This window comes from Gavialis gangeticus, unplaced genomic scaffold (assembly GCF_001723915.1).
Source record: "Gavialis gangeticus isolate Ggan-Ray unplaced genomic scaffold, GavGan_comp1, whole genome shotgun sequence".
Classification (NCBI taxonomy): domain Eukaryota; kingdom Metazoa; phylum Chordata; order Crocodylia; family Gavialidae; genus Gavialis; species Gavialis gangeticus.
Genome location: NW_017729033.1, coordinates 62,667,863 through 62,689,339, shown reverse-complemented (window position 1 = coordinate 62,689,339; position 21,477 = coordinate 62,667,863). Strand labels below are relative to the sequence as shown.

Sequence of the window (21,477 nt, the reverse complement as noted above, 5' to 3'; positions counted from 1 at the left end):
AGTGGTAGACTGTTTTTATGCTTCCTTTTCAAATACATACAATGATGCAGTTATTCCTAATATTTAGTTCAATAAGTTGTGGTCAGTGATGAAAGGTTATTTTATATTTTGGTTTAATTATGAATGAACCAGCAATAAAGCATAGCAACTCCTCCATCTGAAATAATACATTTCATGAAGTGATTTGCAAGTTTGGTTGTACAGATATTGAATGCCAGTTTGGGACTAATATAAATTAATTCATTTTCTTCCTGACAGATAATATAGGTACCTAGCTAAATAGGATTGGGGTCTGTGCCCACTTAATTATGACCATACAGATCACACACAAATAGCCTGCCCTTGTGGCAAACAGATTTCTGTTTGTAAAATACAGAAGAAAAAAATAATGATAATTCAGAACCAAATCTAGGACAGAATATTACTGAGCTGAGAATATAATTAACCTACTAGAAGGGCAGAAAATGGAAAAAAAAATGAGAATATAGATTTATTTATCTTTAATGCGTATGTATTAGTTGAAACTTCTTTTATCCAGGGGTCAGCAACCTTTCCAGGCTGTGGGCTGGATTGACCTGCTTCAGGTCAGAGGCAGTTTGGAGCACAGAGGTAAGACCCAGCCACTGCCACCACTTTTCCTTGTGGCTGCAAAGGGAAAGCATTCAGCACTGCTGTTTTTCCCCATTGCAGCATGGAAAGAGTATCCGCAGGCAGAACTCACCCCCATGGTGGCAGAGGAAAGTGACTGCTGATGAAGCCCCACCACCGCTGTGGGGGAAAGTGCTGGCTGCAGACACTCGTCCTATCCCACTGCAGGGAAAAGCAATGGTGTTGGGTTCTGCTATTGTCCAGCCACTGGGAAAAGTGGTGGTGGTGGCACCTGTGTCCTAGCACCTGCCTTCCCACTGCATCCCTGCCTTCATCTGATTTGAACTGGGTCAATGCAGCTGCTGAAGCCCCACATCCACAGGCCACATCAAATGGCTTCACAGGCTCGCTGTAAGTTGCTGCCCTCTGCTTTCACCTAACAAGCTAAAATAACAACAGCGACAGTTCAGTGAACCTTGTGACACAGCTATCCAGCTAAAGCCAACAAAAATACAACAGAGAAAATTAGGAAGTAATGGCTTTTACTGAATTGAATTTTCAGTAACAAAATGAATTTGCTGCTCTATGTATTAATACTGACAAGATTAATATTGGCTCAAATACTTTCATCCTGCAATGACAGTTTTAAACATACAATGATTTTCCCAATGGAATGCTGGGAATTTAGTCAAACCTTAAAACCATACATAATTTGGACTGTAATTGAAACAAGCTTCTCATAGCAACTTGTTTGGATGTCTGAGAATGAGCAGCTAACAGTGACATAAGCTGGGCCTGACATAAGCATGGTGGCACATTATGCCACTGCAACACTACTGTCATCACTCTTTTGCCTGCAGTCATGTAAGTGTTGTAGTCAGATCAGCTACTAAAGCCAAGAGCCACCATGGGTCAGCAGCTGACTGGGAAGTTTCTACACATTTAAATTCATACAGAACAATCCTAGAGGACCCCATCTGCTGGAAGTATACTTTCTCATATGATGTAAAGTTAAAATCCTGATCACTAGTGGATAAGGACCACTGGCAGATTAACATTTATTGGGGTGCTGGGCAAACAGACAATTGGAGGCCCCCCCACCAAGCGAGGGCAGGTTCCCTCCTTGCCTGCCAGGGAGCCCGCCTCCTCAGTGTGTCCAGAGTAAGCTCGGGGGCATGAGTGTTGCTGAGGTGAAAGCAGTCCTGGCCCTGGCCTCTCTGCTGGTGTGTGTCATGCAGCTGGAGCTGCGGTCCCCCCTGGCTGCAGGATGAGCCAGAGCTGGGGCCGGCTTGGGGGGAGGCACAAGCTTTGCCGCCAGCTTGCTACCTGCCCTTCTCCCCGTCTCTGCTGACCTGGGCAGGGCAGGGCTGTCCCGTCCTGTCCCAGTGGCCACCTGCAGGCACCAGATAGCAAACAGCAGAGAGCAGAAGCAAGGCCATTCATAGGGCCTCCTGGCAGCAGATGGCCCCAGGAAGCTGCTGCAGCCTGCAGGGAGCCATGCACCTACACCTAGCCTGGCTGAAAGGGAGGAGTGTGCTGCCCACCCCCGATGCCCACAGCCAGGATGCCCACCTGGGCCATGCTGCTCGTGGCACCCCAGAAGGCCCCTAATTGACAGAGGCCTCTGGGCCTGGGCCCCTGGGCTCATGCATTAATCCACCCCAATAAGGACCACCTTGGATTCCTTGTGAAAATAAGGCATTAACCCCAGTTTCATGACCAAATTCCTACAGGGGTATTTCCCTTCTACCTAATTAACTTTGTTCTGCTGTTTCTATTTCACACATTTCCCTCCACAGCTAGCTGTCAATTCTGTAAATTCTATAGGAATGGTCTCATACTGGCCCTAAGAATCATACAAATCAGGATTTCATTGCCATTCTCCTGCACCTAGTCCAATTATTGGTTCTACCTCCAGAAACAGCATTCCTTACTCTGAGTTCAACAACTTGAATTTAGTCAACAGAGAACGAGCATTACTTGGATAAAAAAAAAATCATCTATGCGCCAAGCAGGAATGAAGAGAAATCAACAAGTTAAAAAGTTAACTAATTAAAAAAAACAAACAGATTTTTTCTTGAGACTTGCTGTTTAGACAAGGATTTTTCCCCCCTACTTTTTCATTGTGAAGTCTTAACAAGAACTACAGGCAAGTCACTCATTCACTGAGAGTCATGGAACAGACACTTTAAATATAATGATGTCATTGGGCATGTCTACACATGCATAAAGGTGCTTTTTCTAATGTGCATTAAAATTTAGTACTTCTAATATGAGGTACGAAAGAAATGCACATTAGGCTGCCTTAATGAGCAGTAATGAATGTGCATGGTTTGAAGTGATGCTTAATGAGCAGCAGCCTATTTTACTGCACATTAGCATAATCACACTTTTTTACGTGACACTTTATAGCACTTTTACACATGCTCTGGGAGAAAAAGGGGCAGTGCTTTAATTAGAGTGACTCCGAGAGCCTGGAGCCTCCAAGAGCTTGTGCCTGGCACACAGGAGATCAGGGAAGGTATAGGCAACACCGTGGCAGACAAAGCAGGAAGCAGAAAGCAGAGTGGCAGATCAGGAAGGAAGCATAGGACAGGAAGTAGAAAGCAGAGCATCAGATTGGCCAGGGAAGGGGACTTGAGTGGTACTCGGGGAAGATACAGGGCTAATTTGTGCCTGCCAAAAATACTGGCTGCTACTGCTCTAGAAATACCTGAAAAGGTTCCTCTCTAGTACTCTTCAGTTGTGTTCATTTCCACTGTAGGCACTATTGTTGCAAAATCTTTCAACAATCCATTCCATACAACCATATTTGGGCAGAAACAGTGCAACCCCCAAACAAGTTTTCAATTGCTGGTTGTTATCAGTACAATGTAAGCTCTCCTTTTCCTGTTACTCCTTCTGTTGGAAGAAGGATGTCTGGGGCTAAATTGGTACATTTGTGTAAGCTCATGAATGGGATCCCCCGACCCTCATAAAACCCATATCATATTGCTCTATGAAGTGGTATAGCTTGATCCAACATCTGCTACTTTTGTAGAGTACACCAGAGATCAGCTGAACTGCTTTACTACAACACTACACAAAATCCTGAGTCAGAACTCGAGAAATGGTATCATGTGGGTGCCTATTTTATTCTCTCAAAGATTCCATATCACGTTAATTCTGTGGTTATTTTCATTATTTATAATTGCAAGAACTGCAGAATCAAGTGTGTATTCAAAGTCAGCTGCAACCATGAACTTCTGAAGTAAAGTTCATTTCATTACTACTCCCCAACCACCCTCTACACTTCCATCTTCCTACCTTCCTGCTGTCACTTATTCTTGACTCCATACCAGTCCCATGACAGTCACAGAGAAGTAGGGCTTGAAGAGACCTCCACAGGTCATCTAGTTCAACCCTTTGCCTGAGGCAGGGCCATCTCTATCCAAACCATTCCATACAACCATAATCTAAACCAGGGGTTGGCAGCCCCCAGCATGCATGCCAGAAGAAGTAGGTCTGTTACCAAGAATGAGCCTATATTCTATGGGCAACAGCAAAATGTCACACATCCTTAGAAATAGTACTCACACAATTACCTATCTAGCTAATACCTTGTGATTTAAAGGGAATAAACTTCATTATCATTCCTGGCTTTTGTAATTTATTTTCTTTTTCTGACATTGTATTTTGTTACATAGTAAGAAAGACCCAAATCCACTTTCCCTTCATGTTTCTTTTTCCTGGAAGAGTGCTTGCTTTGTTTTTTGTTTGGTTTTGGTTTGAATCCCGCTGTGATGTGCTCCAGTTTTTTCTGCCTCTCTCTAGTGAGAGTGAGAGGGATAAAAAGTTAAATTAATACAAGTCTGTACGGTAAGGTGGCCAGGAAACACAGTGACCCCATGTATTTTGATAACTTGCCTCCTTTTCTAATATTTCCTGATAATGGAATGATGAATATTTGAATGCTAAAACTGCCAGCATATTAACATCTGTTAGTATGAAGGTGGAAAACTGAGACTAATTATAATGGCTCACACAGTCCAATTATGTTGTTGATCTAATCGGCTAACATTAGTAGAAGGACTGAATAAAACCTGTACAATAGCTGGGACAGAGTCAATTTCTCACTTGGACCCAGTGAAATGTGCCAGCACATCTGAAGCATGCATATCAGTTACATGACATCCCAAGCAAGAAGCCAACTGCAAAAAGTTCTTGAATCCTCTACCTTTCCATGGCAGCAAATACTTAAAAAGTATAATTTCTTTGTCCTGAGCTGATCCTCTTGTCATAAAACAAAATATAATCACTTGGTTTTCATTAACTTAGTGATGAAATGCATTGAGAAGGAAATCTGGCAGAGAAAGTAAGGATGATGCATTCACTTTTGCTCTTACTGTTGTTTCTTTGTGCGCCCTGTGAGGAATAGGCCTTTGTAAACTGAGCTCAATGCTAGTGATGTCCTGCTTCAACTCTACAGGGTGCCCGTCCTCTCTGGCCACACCTTCACACTTGAGAGATTTACTTGGCGAAGGGGCAAACATTACTGTCGTATATTCTTTTTCCTTCTCTTCTTCCACTCCATTGTACGTTTCCCCATTCATGCTGACTTTTCCATCTACCTGCAGAACACAGTTAAATAAATACGCTGAGGAAATAACAAAAAACATCAAGTTGACATGTATTTATTAATAAATAATAATCTGTACAGTACTAGTAATGTATTTAGGATTATTCAGTACATAAAATTAGAGGCAGTTCCTGCCAGAAATAATTTACAGTCAAAATACAGACACTTAGAGGACAAGATAAATAAGGAAATCCAGAAAAGGATGATATACTTTTGTTCTGCCATTGAATTATAAGCACACTTCGATGGTATCGCAGCAAGAGCAGGTTTTTAAGAGGATAACAGTTAGAGTAGCAGTTCAGGGTAGAGTTGGGACAGGTAGAACAGACTATACATGGGGAAGCTTGAACAAAAGCACAAAGAACAAGTGTGTAACTCTTAAGAAGGATAGTAATTGCAAATCAATGTTTAAATGCACTAAAATCCCCCAATCATAGGAATAGTTCTAAACAGATACAGCAGCTTGGCAAGGTGGCTTCATATTACATTTTAAAACTACCAACAAAATTTGAAGCGCTACTCTTCAAAGCATACTGTACTAAACACTTTGGTTTTGTCTTGCATCAGGAGAGGCAAGGATGCTTACCACTTACTAATTATACTGATGAACTGCTATGTAATCAGACAGCTCACCACAATATTAGTGCATTGTGTGTTCTGGAATTTAGTCGGTTTAAGGGAGCCAAACCAGCAGGACTTAGCTTAATGTTTTGTTGCCTTACTGATCACAATATGAGAAGAAGCCAGCAACCTTCCTCCCCTTCCAGAGTCAAATGATGGCATAGGAAACAAGAAGTCCTAACGGGCCACACTTTTGTAGAAGGGCAAATGGTCTGATATATAATAGGTATTATATCTCTTAAAAGAAACATTAGAAAAAAGTTGCATATTTATTTTACTATTTATTTGGTTCAAGCCAACATTCCCTTCGCCCAGAGTTTGGAGCTTCTCAGTCTGAACCAATGAATTTAGGGAAGGAGGATCAAATTAGCACTACCTGCATCCCCAATAGAATCAAAGAGTCCAACCTGGACCAAAGTCCCATTGTGCAAGTCACAATACATGCAAACAAAGACACTTGCTCAAAAGAGCTTACAATCTAAATACAGTAATACAGAACAGATGGATACAAAAGAAAGACAGGAAAAGCACTGGCTAACAATATCATGATACTGTAATTAAAGAAATCAGTAGCCATCTCAGTACACATATTTCACAGCTGTAGATGAGATGGTAAAGATATGGCAGCTGAGATTAATTTTAAGGAAAGAGTTTTGAAGGATGGCAACTTAGTTGGGCTTTGCATGTCTTTATAGGGAACTTCCATGGAGAAAGGGGTGTCCATGGAAAAAATGGTTTTTGAGGGGAAAGTTTGATTTCTGGCAATGGGCTATTAATTATTGGCAGAGAGCTTATATGGACTGATGCCATATACGAGATGTTATATAGGACATATGAAATGTTTTTAAATGGCTAATCAGCAAGAACTGCATAAATAACAATGCAAGCAAGAACAAGCTCAGACTTAAGCTATTCCTTGGAACATTAGGTTGCAGATTATAAAGGACATAAGGACATTCAGCAAGGACATAAACAACAGAGAAAAGGACTTTGCAATAAACTGGCACATTCTTTTAAAGTAAATTGCATACAGTTTCCCATCTTCTTCCATGCATTTTTCTCCATTCAACTGGTAATGGACAACTTAATTTCCTATTAATGACAAGTTCAGCTTGCTATACACAACAATTCCTGGTCAAGAGCAAACTGCTCATCCACCTGACTTTTTCTGTTCCTATGACTGGTCAAGGGTCTGCTCTACATATCAGGGCAATTCAGAGAACCACAAACTCTGAAAGACCTGAGGATGACTGACATATTTTAAAACTGAGTCTTAAATAAGCCAAAGCAAGCCTGTGCACAGATAATATGCGCATGCATTTCAAACACTCTTATTATTGCTCAAGGTAAAATCACTCCTGTACTTCCCCTAACCACATCATCTACCCAACTCATCATTACTCACAAAACTTAATCCTGAATACAAACATTGGCAAGTCTCAAAACCACAACTCCCTTGGGATTCTCTGTTGTGTTATCTAGTAGACAGGTCATGAAAGTTTAAAAAATAAAAAATCCAGAAAAATACTGCACAGTTAAAACCCATCCATTGTAAATGTCACTGTTTAGACTAAGACATTTCTCTATTTATATTAGGGAGTGAAAGCAAACGTTTGAATTATCAGAACAGATGCTCTGGCTGCAGAGTTAAACAAACATCCTTCTCTCCTCCTGAACTGGAGCAAGTCAACACATTGTCATTAAAGAAAAGTATCATAAATAGATCTGTGTTTTAAACAGGGTAAAAAAAAAATGTATATGACTTAATTCTTTCTGGCATACTTCTTACTGAGATAGATTTCATGGTCCCACCTAAAGTAAACAACTGAACCCTGAGCTTGCCCATGTATAACTGTTTTTCCCCTTTTTCATTTTATGGACAAAAACTAAAAGAATGAGAATTAGAAAAACAACCAAAGATAGATCCAGGTCTCACTCAGTAGGAATGGTAAAAGTCAGAGGTTAAATCAATTAAAAAAGAAACAGGAATTACTAGTTTCATATTTCAGTAAGTCAGCATGAAGCAGCTTGCAGTTAGCACTGGAAATATGTACGTGTCCATAAGAACTGCCCTTAATTTCAATGGGAGCTAGTTCAGAACTGAAGAGGTTGTTGGTACCCAAAAGCATTCATTTTCACATTGACACAAAATGGGATAATGTCTCATTTCAACCATCATTTACCACAGTAACAAAGACTTGCAGATTTTAGGTCACTTTTCACCCAGAAGCTTCATACTGACTAATGTCTCCCAGCACTAAATATTTAGCCATTTTGGCTGAGTCTCCTTGTGATATAGACTTTTTCTGGATTTCTGGCAGTGCCTGTGTGGGCCATGAGTGCCCTGAGTACTCACCACCTGCTGCTGCCACTGCCACCAAGGGCTGTGCGCCATGGGGGGGGCTTTGGGGCAGAAGTGTGTGTGGGAGGTCCCTACAGCCTCCTACTCTCCCTCACACCCACTCCCTGCCCACCCAAGCTCCACTGTCCTGTAGCCCCTCTGGGCAGAGGCACCATGCTGCCACCAGCCCCAGCCCCATGCTCCCTTCCCCTGACCAGCTGCAGCACCCCCTTTGTCCACTCCCGCCACTTCACTACCTGGTGCCTAGAGCAAATGGGATGCTGGGGAACCTGAGCAGGTCCGTCAGCAGCTGCAGCAGTAGCAGCAGCAGCCACCCCACCCAGAAGCTGCATGCTGGATGGGCCAGGTCCCTCCATGCACGAAAGTGGGAGCGAGGCGTGCAGGCTGGGTGAGGTACAATTAGTTGTAGGTGCCTGCAGGCCAGATGAAATTGCCTGGTGGACGGATCTGGCCTGCAGGCCATATTTGCCCACCCTTGGATTAAAGTAATTTTTATTTCTTGTGACCCCATCTGCTGTTTCTGTGACTCCCATTTGGGGTCATGACCCAGAGTTTGGGAACTGCTGTCGTACACTCTAAGAAATCCAATGCTACTTCCAAACCAAATTCTTGCAGTCTGTCTCTCTAATTCCATGAAGAAAGTTACAGTAAAACATTAATGTTACATAGTCAAGCACTAAAGCTCAGAAACACCAGAATGAAAATCATCTGTGCAACCTTAATTCAACCCCCTTCCGCATACACATTATGATCCAGTCACACTATATGACCACATAATTCTTGACAACAGGATTTTTGCACACATAATGAGCAGCTATTCAGGGATTTGTTGGTTGTTCATTCAGAGGTTTCATGCCTCATTTACTACACACCATTCAAATTCAGCTCTGAAGACAAAACTATTAACTTTTTCATGGTCTTTTCTATGGTGTTCATCATCATGGTCTTGAAATGTTTTATAAACATAAATTAATTTTAATACACCTCCTCCCTGTGAATTGAAGGGTTAGTATATTACCCCATCTTACAAATACGGACCTGTGGCACAGAAAGATTCATGTCAAAAATATCTATTAGTTATTGACTAACCTGAGATTGCTAGCAATTCATTTTTCTGAGAGTTTAGGACTGGCAATTCCAGGTTGTTCCCCAATTCCTTAATTCTAAATTGTGCTTCTATGCATAAATTCACATGATTTATGTTAGGATTCTTTTCCCTTTACATTGCTTTTGGATAATACAGCATGTCCTACCTTAAAGTTTTTTAAAACCTGCTGTGTGTTTTTGGGTTGTGAATAAGGCTTGGGTGTCAGCATAGGCACAGGCTTGGAAACAACAGTTTTGCTGGGAGACGTGTGGCCTGTTGAAATGCTGGCTTCCAATTCACCGGTGGGAACAATGGTTGCTTCAATGGTGGCAGTGTATTTTGGAGCAGGCAGCGATTGTTGTCGTAAGTATCTCAGAGGATTTGGGTCTTTAGGTGGGGATGATGAATTTGGCTCCACTGAATGGCTTCTTTCCAGAATTTTTGGCATCTGCAAATGCTCAAGGACAGCTTCGCTAATGGTGAATCTCTCAATGTACTGCTGTAGGATATTTTCGGCCTCCTCATGTGACCTTGCATTCTTGTACGCTTCATGTAGCTCTTTTTCTCTTCTCTCCCTGTGTGGGATGAACACGAGAAATTATAACTCCATACACAGTTACCTAGAGTTACAAATGTGGGCTGAGCCTGATCTGGAATAATTTGGACAAATTATTCACAATGCATTATAAAATTGGTTCATCCTTTTCCGCTCGTGTCCCATATCAGAAACATGGCAGTAGCTACACACCATACCTGAAACACACAGTATTTTTAGACACTAAATTGCATTCTAGTAGAACAACCTACTTCTCCTCCACAATCTCTCTGTAGGTCTTGATACTTTTCCTTCGTTCACTTGCTCCATCACCACTCAATAATTTCTCCATCTTTTTCCTCTCTGCTTCTTTTTTTATTAGGTCCTGTGAAGCACTTCTTCTGCGACTTTTCCACCGTGCCAGATCCTAAATAAGATACAGTACATGTTCAGAGTGTTAACAATAGTAACAGGGGAAGTCCACACGTTCATTAATGCGCTGTGGTTACAACTCATTCAGGTTAGTACTTCTAATAACAGGTACTAACCGAATAAGCAGCAACCAGAGCTACTGTGCAGTACTGCAGGTGCACATTTTTTTTGTGACACTAATGCACAGTAGATTATAGTTTCATAGTTGGTAGGATCAGAAGGGACCCGAGCAGATCATCAAGTCCAACCCCCTGCCATGGGCAGGAAAGAATGTTGGGGTGAAATGACCCCAGCAAGGTGTCTATCTAGCCACCTTTTGAAGACCCCCAAGGTAGGAGCAAGCACCACTTCCCTTGGAAGTTGGTTCCAGATCCTAGCCGCCCTGACTGTGAAGTAGTGCTTCCTGATACCTAGCCTGAACCTACTCTCTGTCAACTTATGGCCGTTATTCCCAGTAGTGTTCGGGGGAACAGGAACTCTCCCACTGCCTGCTAGTCTCCCTTGCCCAGTTTATAGACGGCCACCAGATCCCCTCTCAGCCTTCTCTTGTGGAGGCTGAACAGGTTCAGGTCTTGTAGCCTCTCCTCGTAGGGCCTGCCCTGGTGCTCCCTGACCATGCAAGTGGCCCTCCTCTGGACCCTCTCCATGTTGTCCACATCCCTCCTGAAGCGTGGCACCCAGAACTGGATGCAGTACTTCAACTGTGGCCTGACCAGTGCCGCATAGAAGGGGAGGACCACCTCTTTGAACTTGTTCGTGATGCATCTGTGGATGCATGACAAGGTGCGGTTAGCCTTCCCGACTGCATCCCGACATTGGTGACCCATGTTCATCTTGGAGTCTATAATGACTCCAAGATCCTTTTCTGCCTCTGTGCTGATGAGAAGGGAGTTCCCCAGCCTGTAGCTATGCTGCTGGTTCTTTCTCCCTAGGTGCAGTACCCTGCACTTGTTAGAATTGAATCCCATCTTATTCTCATCCGCCCACCCCGTAACCTGTCCAGATCCAATTGCAGCCTGTCCCTCCCTTCTAGCGTGCCCTTCTCCCCACATCTTAGTGTCATCTGCGATTAATTCTACTGCACATTAGTGTCTCATGTAGATGTGCCCAGTGCTGTCAAATAGGTGATGACCCCAAAAGCCTGCTTAAACTGTGTTAGAATGCCTGAAGAATGTTTGCTGCAAAGGCTTGTCTAACTCTATCCCACCTATTTAGTTGATCCTAAGAAATCCTTGCCCCTCTAATTATAGGCTGATTTCATGTACCACAAGGGTCACCAATGTATCAGTCCTAAATTTTAAAAAGCAAAGCAGAATATTTTAATTTTAAAAAGTTGCTCGACTTTTTTTTGTTACTGAATTTCAGTGCAGTTTTCATATCCTTGCTAATTAGGTTTTGGACTTCTTGGGCTCATCCTAACTAGCACAGCCGTGCAGTATGTAGCACCGCAAACACTTCTGCAGCGTCATGTACCGCACAGTCAGGCGTTCTCCACACTGCAAAGGCATGCTGCTCATGCACGCGCTGCTCTGGGGGTTTTTTCTGGAGTTTTTTTGGCCCCTGGATATCCAGGGGAGAAAAAACAAAAACAACAAAACGTGGAAAAAAAACCCCAGAGCAGTGCACGCACAGGCAGAACACACTGCTGAAGTGTGGAACCAGGGTTCCCAGAGCTGCACTGTGACTTCCAGTCAGGTTCTGCCTGGCAGGATCGGCACTGCTGCAGCCCCAGGAGACCCACCGAACCCCAGCCAAGGCTGCTGGGGCCAGCACAGTATTGCTCCCAGCCTTCCTTACTGCTCCTGGAGCAACTTGCTGCAGCCAAAGCACATGTGGTACAGGTGTTCCCTGGGGACACGTTGCTGTGGTGCAAGGTGCACTGCTGCTATTTGTCCCTGGGGATCCAAACATCCGTGCTTATCTCGACATGGCCTTTGATGCTGCAGTGCTGTGTTAGCTGAAAGCAATAGGAACTCCAGGCAACAAAAGGGCCTGGTCAGTGCACACACTTTTAGCCCTAATAAATGTGTGGTAAATTCTAGTCCCTATAGCAAGATTAAGTAAGCAGGTATTATATAAAGTGCAGATTGTCAGACAGAAAACATGGCAGATCCAGGGGATGAAATCCTCCTTGGCAATGTGTTAGCTCTTCCCTCCCCTATACCAGGATACTAGGCTCCACTGTTTGGGAAATTCTTTATCCACAGACTGGCTGGTGGATCCATATCTGTGAAGACCCAATGACCTGTTCGATCACTTTCTTTCCCCAGTCCTGCCCCCTCCAATAGACTTCTGCTGGAGTGAAAAGCAGCACCAAACAATATATGGCATATATTCCTTGCATCCTGTCTAGTTCACAAACTCAGGCCTTAGGGGACCGGATTTGTACTTAGTCTGGATTTAACAGTAAGGAAGAAATATTTCAAAACTGTAAAACCAAACAATACAGGCTAAAATTTGAACTTTAGAAAAATAAAACTCACACTCATAGCATGAATATGGAAGTGTTTTTATGCAGAAAAATAAGACTAAAACAACAGGAAGTATGAGGTGGCATATTTATCATTTCAACTAGCTTAACAATGTTACAAAATTAGTATGCAGAATGTATTCCAAGTACTTCAGCAAATTCTTGTTTTAAAGAAAAACAGCATCACTTGATTTAAACTATTTCATTTACTGCAGTTTTCTAAATGGTTCCACTGAGTTTTCATCAGTAACTGGTAGATGATAGCGTACATGTAATTTACAGTATTAAAACAACTTAACTAAAAATAGGAAGAAATATTGTCACTTTCATTTGGCTTAGATGCACATTACTAATGTTACACTCAAGGGGATGAGTCTATAAAACCCTCTACTTCAGTTTCCCTCAGTTACTAATTATACTTGATGAGGAAAGGAAACATTTACCTATTCAAATAGTCCTACTACTGCCTATTGTTTAGAAATTCTAATTAGAAATTAGAATTTCCATCAGCAGATTGCGCATCATAAACTCCCTCCCATTTTTGCAATTAAAGAAGGATGCACTTTTTTCCTTTCCATTTTTTTTTAAAGAAGCAAAGGTAAAAAAAAAAAAAAGCAGCACAAGATATGAAACTGCTAATTGTTAGCAAACTTATTGCTTGGACATATGCTAGTAAGTGAAATCATGAAGAACCACACACCATGAATACAAACAATATCCCCTCCATAAAGCTGTTCTTAGGGTGCCAAGGACATTTGCATAAGGGGATTTATAATAGCTCTTAAGAGATTTTAGAGCCAGAGTATAAAGTAACAAGAGGCATTTCTGGAAATGCATATACAGTGGGTTAGGACACCTTTCATTTCAATAGTAAGAGTCCCAAAAACTTTCAAATAAAAGAAAAAATGTCCAATGACCCCAAACATATATAAACTTTTACAACACATAGATCTCACACTAACCATAGTATCACTCTGTTGGTTATAAATCTAATTGTAATTTTATCATTTAATTTTGACTTTTTCATTAAGTATTTCTGAACTTCTGTTTAAAGAAAACTCTTTAGAATCGTTAAAAATAGCTTTTTATACTGGGACAATACTGTATCAATTACTGTACTTAAGTTCAGTGGAGAAAAAAAAAATCGAAAGGCTATTCAATCATTCATTATTCTACAGTCATTATTCCTAAAATGAGTACTACTCACACGTAGCTGGGTCCTGGTCACTTAGGTTGGGGAACTGATCACCGCCAGAGGTGTTGCTAGTCCTTGTACGCGGCTGGCTACAGATGCTGGCATGCCTGAACTATTTTAGCCCAATTCTCTACTAAGCTGGTACACTTACAAACTCTTTCCAGAGCTTTCTTGAAAGGGCCTGAAGCACTGGGGCTTCAGGGACTGGATATGCTGAAATCAGCATAATTACTCAAGGCAGTACTCACATCAGCCAACTCCAGCTGAATTGCAGATTCTTCAACTGATTTAGCAGCGACTACTTAAAGCCCACGACAATCTTACTTTGTACTCACATCTTGCCATCTGGTCTCATCCTCTTTCAGTTGGTTGTGGACATTCTGCAGTTTCTCGTGGCGAGCCTTGCTGTGAGGCTGCATGACTGCTTCATCGTCACACCTCATGTCAAACATACTCATACTCCTAAACAAAGCAGGAAAAATGAGTAGAGCATTATTTTCTAGCTGTCATTTTTTAAATTTTAGGAGGTAGGCCACATGAGGGTGCTAGAACAAAAATCAGAATACATCTTTTTTGCAGGTTTCCAAAAGCAACTAACTGATATCTGCATGAGTTCCATGTATCACTGCAGGCACATGAGCACCACATCTCTCAGTTGTCCCGTTTTTAACATTAGACAGCAACTCTGCCTTTCTATAAATCACTTGAGCAGAATCGTTAGGGTAAAGAGTCCAAGAATAAAATGTCTTAAAATACTTTACTGACAGTCAATTCAAAAGGTAGAAATTTGGGAAGCTATATTCCCCAACCAATTTTGACAGGATACCTCTAATTCCTTGCACTACTGCAGAGAGCCGGATTTCAATTGATTTTAAAACAAGAGAAGTTTGAGAGGCACAGCATGGGCAGCATTGTGGGTCAGATGCTATTGTTAAGTAAGCTGTGACAGCCTGCTCTGGGAAATGCATGCAGTGAAAAGGTCACGTTACTTTGGTTCTTAATGAAGAACCTTAATGCTGTCAACACCAAGCTATTATTATACATATTCTAACCAAGAAAAAACACACTGTACAATATTCATGTTCTGGTCTGTGACAGTTCCTTTAGGCAAATTTTATTCCTGTTCTTGATCTTTCAAGGGTTAAAAGGAGAAAGGTCATAGATATAGAGCATATTACATTTGTTTAAAAGACAGTTGCATAAAGAAAGTAATGAAGTACATTATTTTTGTAGTACCTATTATCAGCAAAATATGGCCTCAGTTATGCTATTAAAAAAAAGCCAGCCATGCAGTTTTACATGAGCTAATTCCATGGCAGTATTCAAACAGCCCAGCTTGGATGAGCCAATCAGCAGCAGTAGCACAAGATGAAAGTATAAAAGTTAGGAAGGTAGGTAACAATGTAAACAGTAGTCACATTCAATAAATGTGGTATGTTGTATGCATATGTGGGCTTAGCTCATTCAGGAGAGCAAGGGTGCAAATTAAACACACTCTCACAGAAAACTTGTAAGGTTTAATTCTATTTAAAAGGCACAGAATGGATATGCACCTGATTGCCAGCCACACTAGCAGAAGTTTTTCATAAATACATGATAACACCTAACCTGTAATCTTTAAATAGGTACAGAAAGCCTAAATTATTACTATGCATAACATAGGTTAACTTTAAAAATGCATACCAGACTGCTGAGTCAAGACATTAGTTTGCAATTCTTTCATCCTTGCAACTTAAATGGTTTTGTTACTTTGGAATGGAGGACTATTAAAATGATGAGGTCTTAAAGGATCTATAAGTTTTTGTTCTTTACTAAAAAAGATGGCATGCAGTAGGGGGAATTACAAATTAGAGTATTTTGAGGGTTTTGTTTTGTATTTTTTTTAAATGGGAAAAAATGTCACCTCCAATGACTGACCTCGATTTCAGGTATTCCTCAACTCTTACTAACAAAGTCCTTATATAATATAAATTTGTAATCTGTGGCTAATAGCTCAAATAGATTTCATAGGCTCCTCAAGCCAAGCAGACACAAAAAAGAATTCTCATTCAAAACGTATAAAAAGCATCTCGTGATTAGCCATTTCAGTCAGTCATCCTCTTGGGTGGCAAACACATCTTGCAATGCACATATACTTTTGGAGGGAGAAGTCTGAAGGAGCCTTATCCCAAAGTACTGTGCTCTGCTCTGGCTGACAGCTTCACACTTCCAACCAGGTATAAGGGAAACAATTTACTTCCCTCTCTGCTCTGGAACAGGACAACAACTAGTCTAAATTCTTGGCCTGACAAAAATGCAGAACACAGGAACTGGGACAAAGGACTATTGTCCAAAGACATTTTTTCCACAACATTTATAAATGCTCATTAGCAGGTTTCCTCATAACAGTTCAAGTTTAAAAACATATCAATCTCTCAAGCAAAAGATGGATCAAGTCTTCCATTTGTTAAATAAAGCTATATTAAGCCCTGTTTGCTAGACACGTGTGTGCTGGAGAGAAAGTAGCAGGGTAGAGAAAGACAAATACAAAGAAATGGAACACTGGACCATGAAAATGAAGTACATTGTGGTGGTATTGTTTTAAATAAATTTTCCACCTCTAAAGCTATTTTGTAGGTTGAAGCCCAAACTCCTTCTGAAGTGAGGAATTCATGGATAGACAGACCAACCCTTTTGGCATATCTGTTGTACTTCCAGAGTTTGCCCCAGACACCAGACATTTTTTACTGGTTTGGGAAAATGACTGACATCATTTTCAAGTAATGGTATTTTCTTGAGAGTTGTTCTAGTGAATTTTATCACAAAGTGGAGGACTTTTTATTTTTAATTCAAGGAAGCCTGAACACATACCATAAATATAAAAATAACTGAAATATGTACCTCAGGTTACATCTGATTAGTAAAACAGGCTCTAAGAACTTGTGCGTTCATTTAAATGAGAACCTGGTGAATAACTACTTTGAGAGAGAGAAAAAAAGTATCTGTTATAAAACTGGATGCAAAATACTCATTTTGTGGCCACATTATAGTTTTATAGACACACTAAGACTTAAAAAAAAAAAAAAAAAGAAACAAAAAACAAACAAACATTCAAGGAGGTAACCTGCTAAGAGTCAAATTCAAGTAAACAAGTACAGCCGGCTCACTGTAATTTGTCCATCAAGCTCAAGGTAAAACTAAACTCAAGATTAACATTAGGCTGTCATGCAACAGCCTGTTTTTACAGGGCAGAGAAGTCGAAACTGGGGCTGGATATAGCCAGCAGCATTGATGTAAATACTATAATGGGACAGAGATTGCTTTATGCCTAGACAGTTAAAATAAAAAGGCTTTCACCTCTGCTTTGAAAATATGCTATCCTGCTCTTTACAGTTTAAGAGTTTGCAAGATCAAACTGTTCTCTGTCCCCTTTCCTCTCTCTCATCAATGCAGGCAATTCCAGGATTACTACAAGCCATCAGAAATCAACAGAGGAACAAAGAAGCACATCTTCCCTAATCCCACCCCGCAACAGGCCCCACATTTCCCTGGTGGAGGTGGGGGAAATTATACATACAGAAGAAACCTGGTGAAGAAGAAAGGTTCCAGGAAGAACCTGGAGTGGGACAATGTGTGGTGGGATTGATGCATATTGTGTAGCTCCTCCTAAAGCAGAGCAAGATTCCATTAATATTGCCATGTTATATTCACATCAAAATCATTCCAGTGAGAAAGATGCTGGCACTTAGCTCAAAGAATGAGATGAAGAACTGACACAGAGTCCAGAAAATTCACAATAGGCTGAGACACTAGCCCTGGCCATGGCCCCCTGCAAAAGCTCTACAAACCTTGCCAGTCTCTCTCAAGGAGGTACGCAGACATGGCCTCCATCAGCAGGAACTGATTTTCTGCCATGCAAAGGAGGTCCCCACAGAGAAGGTAAGAACAAGCTGCAAGCACAGACCTTTACAGATTTACTGGTTGTTTTCTGTACAGGGCTTCTAGAAAACAAAATACTAGAGGAGGATATAAGGATCTCCTTTTCACCAAGATAAAGATCCTGCGGATCCTGAGGTCCAGGACAGAAAATATGCCATCTGGGGTCAATTGCAAGGAAAACTTTTGATATTCACTAACTACTGTAAGTGGTACAGGTGATTTTCTGCCATTGGAAGCTGGAACTCTAATTTCCCCCTGGGAAAGAGAAAAAAGGTCCCAAGACAGAGAAATTTAAGGGCTGCATTTTTATGTATAGAAAAGTGCTTTTAGGCTGTTTTTGGATGCATAGGATTTTATTTCTTTTCCTTCCGAGACCTATCTTGTACTTGTTTTAAAAGACCTGTAGCTTTCAGTTGGAAGGGACACATTCAAATTTATAAGAATTCTTAAAAATAAACTTGGCAAAGACCTGTTTCTATGAAATATGGCATTCCCTGAATGGATGCTGCTGCCATATAAAGTTTTTATCAGCATATATCTGAAATAGATAACATAGTTCATTCATTTCATTGCTATTCCTAAGTAACATGATCATCTTAAATCTATGTTAAATAAAGCTTTTTAGGACACCTGCATTTTCACCCTTCCTCCTGCATAGTTTTGAGTAGAAATTTACTGTGGCTTCAAAATTGTCCCTTTTACAGAGGTCAAAAGGAGAATTTTTTTTCTACAAAGTTTAAAGGAAAAAAAAAAAAAAATCACACAATTTTTCAAGTCACAGATTATTCAGAGACTACTCAGTTTATAAATCTACCATTCCTTTAATGCCTTCAAAGCATAAATACATGACAGTACTACATATTTGTTTTTAAAGTTAGGTGGTGTTTAGATCTTGACATTACAGGCAGAAGAACAGTATTTAATTTGGGTAAATGTCATGTTAATTTCTGTATACATAAAAATGTGTTTGGGGGTTGTTTTTATTAAAAGATGGGATACTGTTTTCACTTAAACCTTGAAAATGAAGGATTTTTCTTTTGTTGCATAACTATGCAAGTTACATAAATTCCAACACTTCAATTATATACCTTATTAAAATAGGTCCACTTGAAAGAGATTTTTTAAAAAATGGTTTAAGATGCAACTAATAAGTAATTTAGGGCTTAATTTTTCAATTAATATTTGAGGGTAATAAATGAATTTATTTAACACTACTTTGGAATTAATTTTTTTTTACCAAACTACACAGCTCACTCCTCAATTTCTGCCCCTTCCCAACATCTAGCCTAGACCTAATTCCTTCAGTACTGACTTATTAGAAATTGTGCAAACTCATGTGTAAAAGAAGAAAAGAACATACCAACTTTCTAAAGCAGCAGCTGTATATAGTGTCATGCATTTTTACAAAACATTTATTTGCTGAAATAGAAATGCATATTGCATTCCATCTTTAACTGTTTTATCTGAAACATTTACCAGAAGACTGCAAAATACTAATGATGCATAAACGGCATATTATATTAGTAGAGAATATGGAAAGCATGCAGTGTAAGTTGTTTAAAAGCAACCCTGTGAGCACAAGACAACTTACTCTGCGTCATCAGACACAGCAGTTCTGGGGCCGAATCTACAAGACCAAATATAAAATTAGATGGTTGGTAAAAACATGATGTATCAATTGTAATTAGAACCAAAGCAATTTCTTTTGGTCCCCAACCTCTCTATTAGTAAAGAAGGCTGAAAAAAACCCATGTTTTTCAGGTTATATAAATCACATTTAATGATACTATGGAGAACAGTAAAAAAACAAAACTTTAACCATATATAATTTATAATGTAAACTATGGAGAAGAGTAAAAATCCTTTCTCCCCCCAACACAAAACTTAACCTGAAATTGTGCATAGGAAGTAACTGCCAATAGAAAATAGGCAAATGAGATTTATATTAATTAGATTCACCATGATATTAGGTGACCAAGTATATGATTCATCTTGACAAACGAGACCCAAACAAACCCAAGAGTAACATTCCATAATACAGTGTTCAGGATCACCAATACTGACAGCAGGTAACAAGTATTAAAAGTGAACAGACCAGGAGACTTCCACTCTTTTATAACAAAATAGGTCATCCTAGTGTATGAGAGAGCACTTTTCACGAAAATGAATACTTCTGCAACTGATACATTTGGATTGTGGGATTTATCATAAAAGAACATTCAAAACCGTCAGAATCCTTAGCAGTTTCAGCTTCTATTCATGAAAAAGCAAGAGCTACATCTCTAAAGATGTCAGACATTCCAGTATCTTGCTTTTTTTTTTTTTGGAACTCAAGAGTAGCTCAGCCACTGTTTTCTTAATTCAATTTCACATTTTATATTTTCTGTGGTTAAACATTTTCTTCCTTTAGCACTAGAAAAGAAATCGGTGCATCACTTGTAACTATTTCATTTGTTTCCAAGGTATACATATTGACATACAGTGTTTGCAATCCACACTAAAAGAAGCCAGGTAATTGCAAAACCTAAACTGCAAAACCAAAACATTATATTGGACATAGCGGCACTGAATAACCTGCAATTCACATGGTAAAGAGCTCACATTTGTAGATGTTCATCTTTGAATGAGAATGCTTCTTGGTTGTTTTTCTTGAGACCCTCCTGAAATTGTGAGGTTTGACTTGGATATACCCGAGTAAGAATACAGTCGGTCGTAGTTGTATCACTTTGTCCTGTATTAGGAAGGTTGTGTTTTTCTCGTTCTTCTATGAGTTGACATTGCATTGAAGATCTTTGAGGATTGTTAGCACAGACTTGTGGACATTTTTCAGGTTCGAATGAGCCAGCAGTGGTGCTAAGTAATTTAAATTTTAGTTTATAATTACAAAACATTGTACATACCTACAGTCATATGCACCAGTGAACTTGGTAATGGACTAGAACAGGAGTGGGCAATTATTTCAGTGGGAGGGTCGCTTAACAACTTTTTGTGAGCAGTTGAGAGCCACAAGGGTAGCCCTGCCCCTTGACAGAAGCCCCAACCCCGATCACCATCTTGGGACTGGAAGTGTTACCCCTAACGCCTAAACTTTGCCACCTGAAGTCCCCCCTTGCCCCTGGGAGTATTCCTTTTGGGAGGGGGGTTGCCATCCTGGAAGCAGAAAAAACCAAAATCATATACTAAAAATCAAACATCTACTATAACACATTTTAATTTTATTTCAAAAAATATTTGTGTCCCAATTTCCCTGTGTTTGCATAGTGTATATAGAGGTAATTGCATAATAGCTCAAAAAGTCTTACTATTGTATATTGTGCATGGGGGGGTGTCTTTGCGTGTGTGTGATTTGTGGGGGTGGTGGAAGAATTTGTGAAGGGGTGTGGATGAGTGTGAGGTTTTGAGGGGAGTTTGTGAAGGGGGTGGGAGTGTTTGTGAAGGGGTGTGGATGAGTGTGGGGTTTTGAGGGGAGTTTGTGCAGGGGCATGGGACAGTTTGTGAAGGGTGTGGATGAGTGTGGGGTTTTGAGGGGAGTTTGTAAAGGGGTGTGGGGGATGTGGCTGTGGGTGTGTGTGGAGGGTGTGGGGTTTGTGGTGGGGTCTTTGCGAGGGCGTGAATGTGGGGCTTGCGGGGAGGGTAGGTATGAGGGTGTGT

General features: G+C 40.5%; 1 protein-coding gene across 7 annotated transcripts in view; it reads right to left on the bottom strand.

Moving 5' to 3' along the window:
* Positions 1 to 21,477, bottom strand: part of LIMCH1 (LIM and calponin homology domains 1) — a 344,316-nt gene that overhangs the window by 48,725 nt on the left and 274,114 nt on the right. For 3 of the 7 annotated variants that reach the window (XM_019526040.1, XM_019526042.1, XM_019526046.1), the window contains 5 exons: positions 19,418 to 19,453; positions 14,244 to 14,370; positions 10,084 to 10,238; positions 9,443 to 9,851; positions 4,974 to 5,198 (listed from right to left, as the gene is read on the bottom strand). In XM_019526040.1, the coding sequence (XP_019381585.1) occupies positions 4,974 to 5,198; positions 9,443 to 9,851; positions 10,084 to 10,238; positions 14,244 to 14,370; positions 19,418 to 19,453 (952 nt within the window). Of the gene's footprint in view, positions 1 to 4,961; positions 5,199 to 9,442; positions 9,852 to 10,083; positions 10,239 to 14,243; positions 14,371 to 19,417; positions 19,454 to 21,477 lie in introns of all 7 variants that reach the window. The other 4 variants (XM_019526044.1, XM_019526047.1, XM_019526041.1 and 1 more) reach the window with 3 other exon arrangements.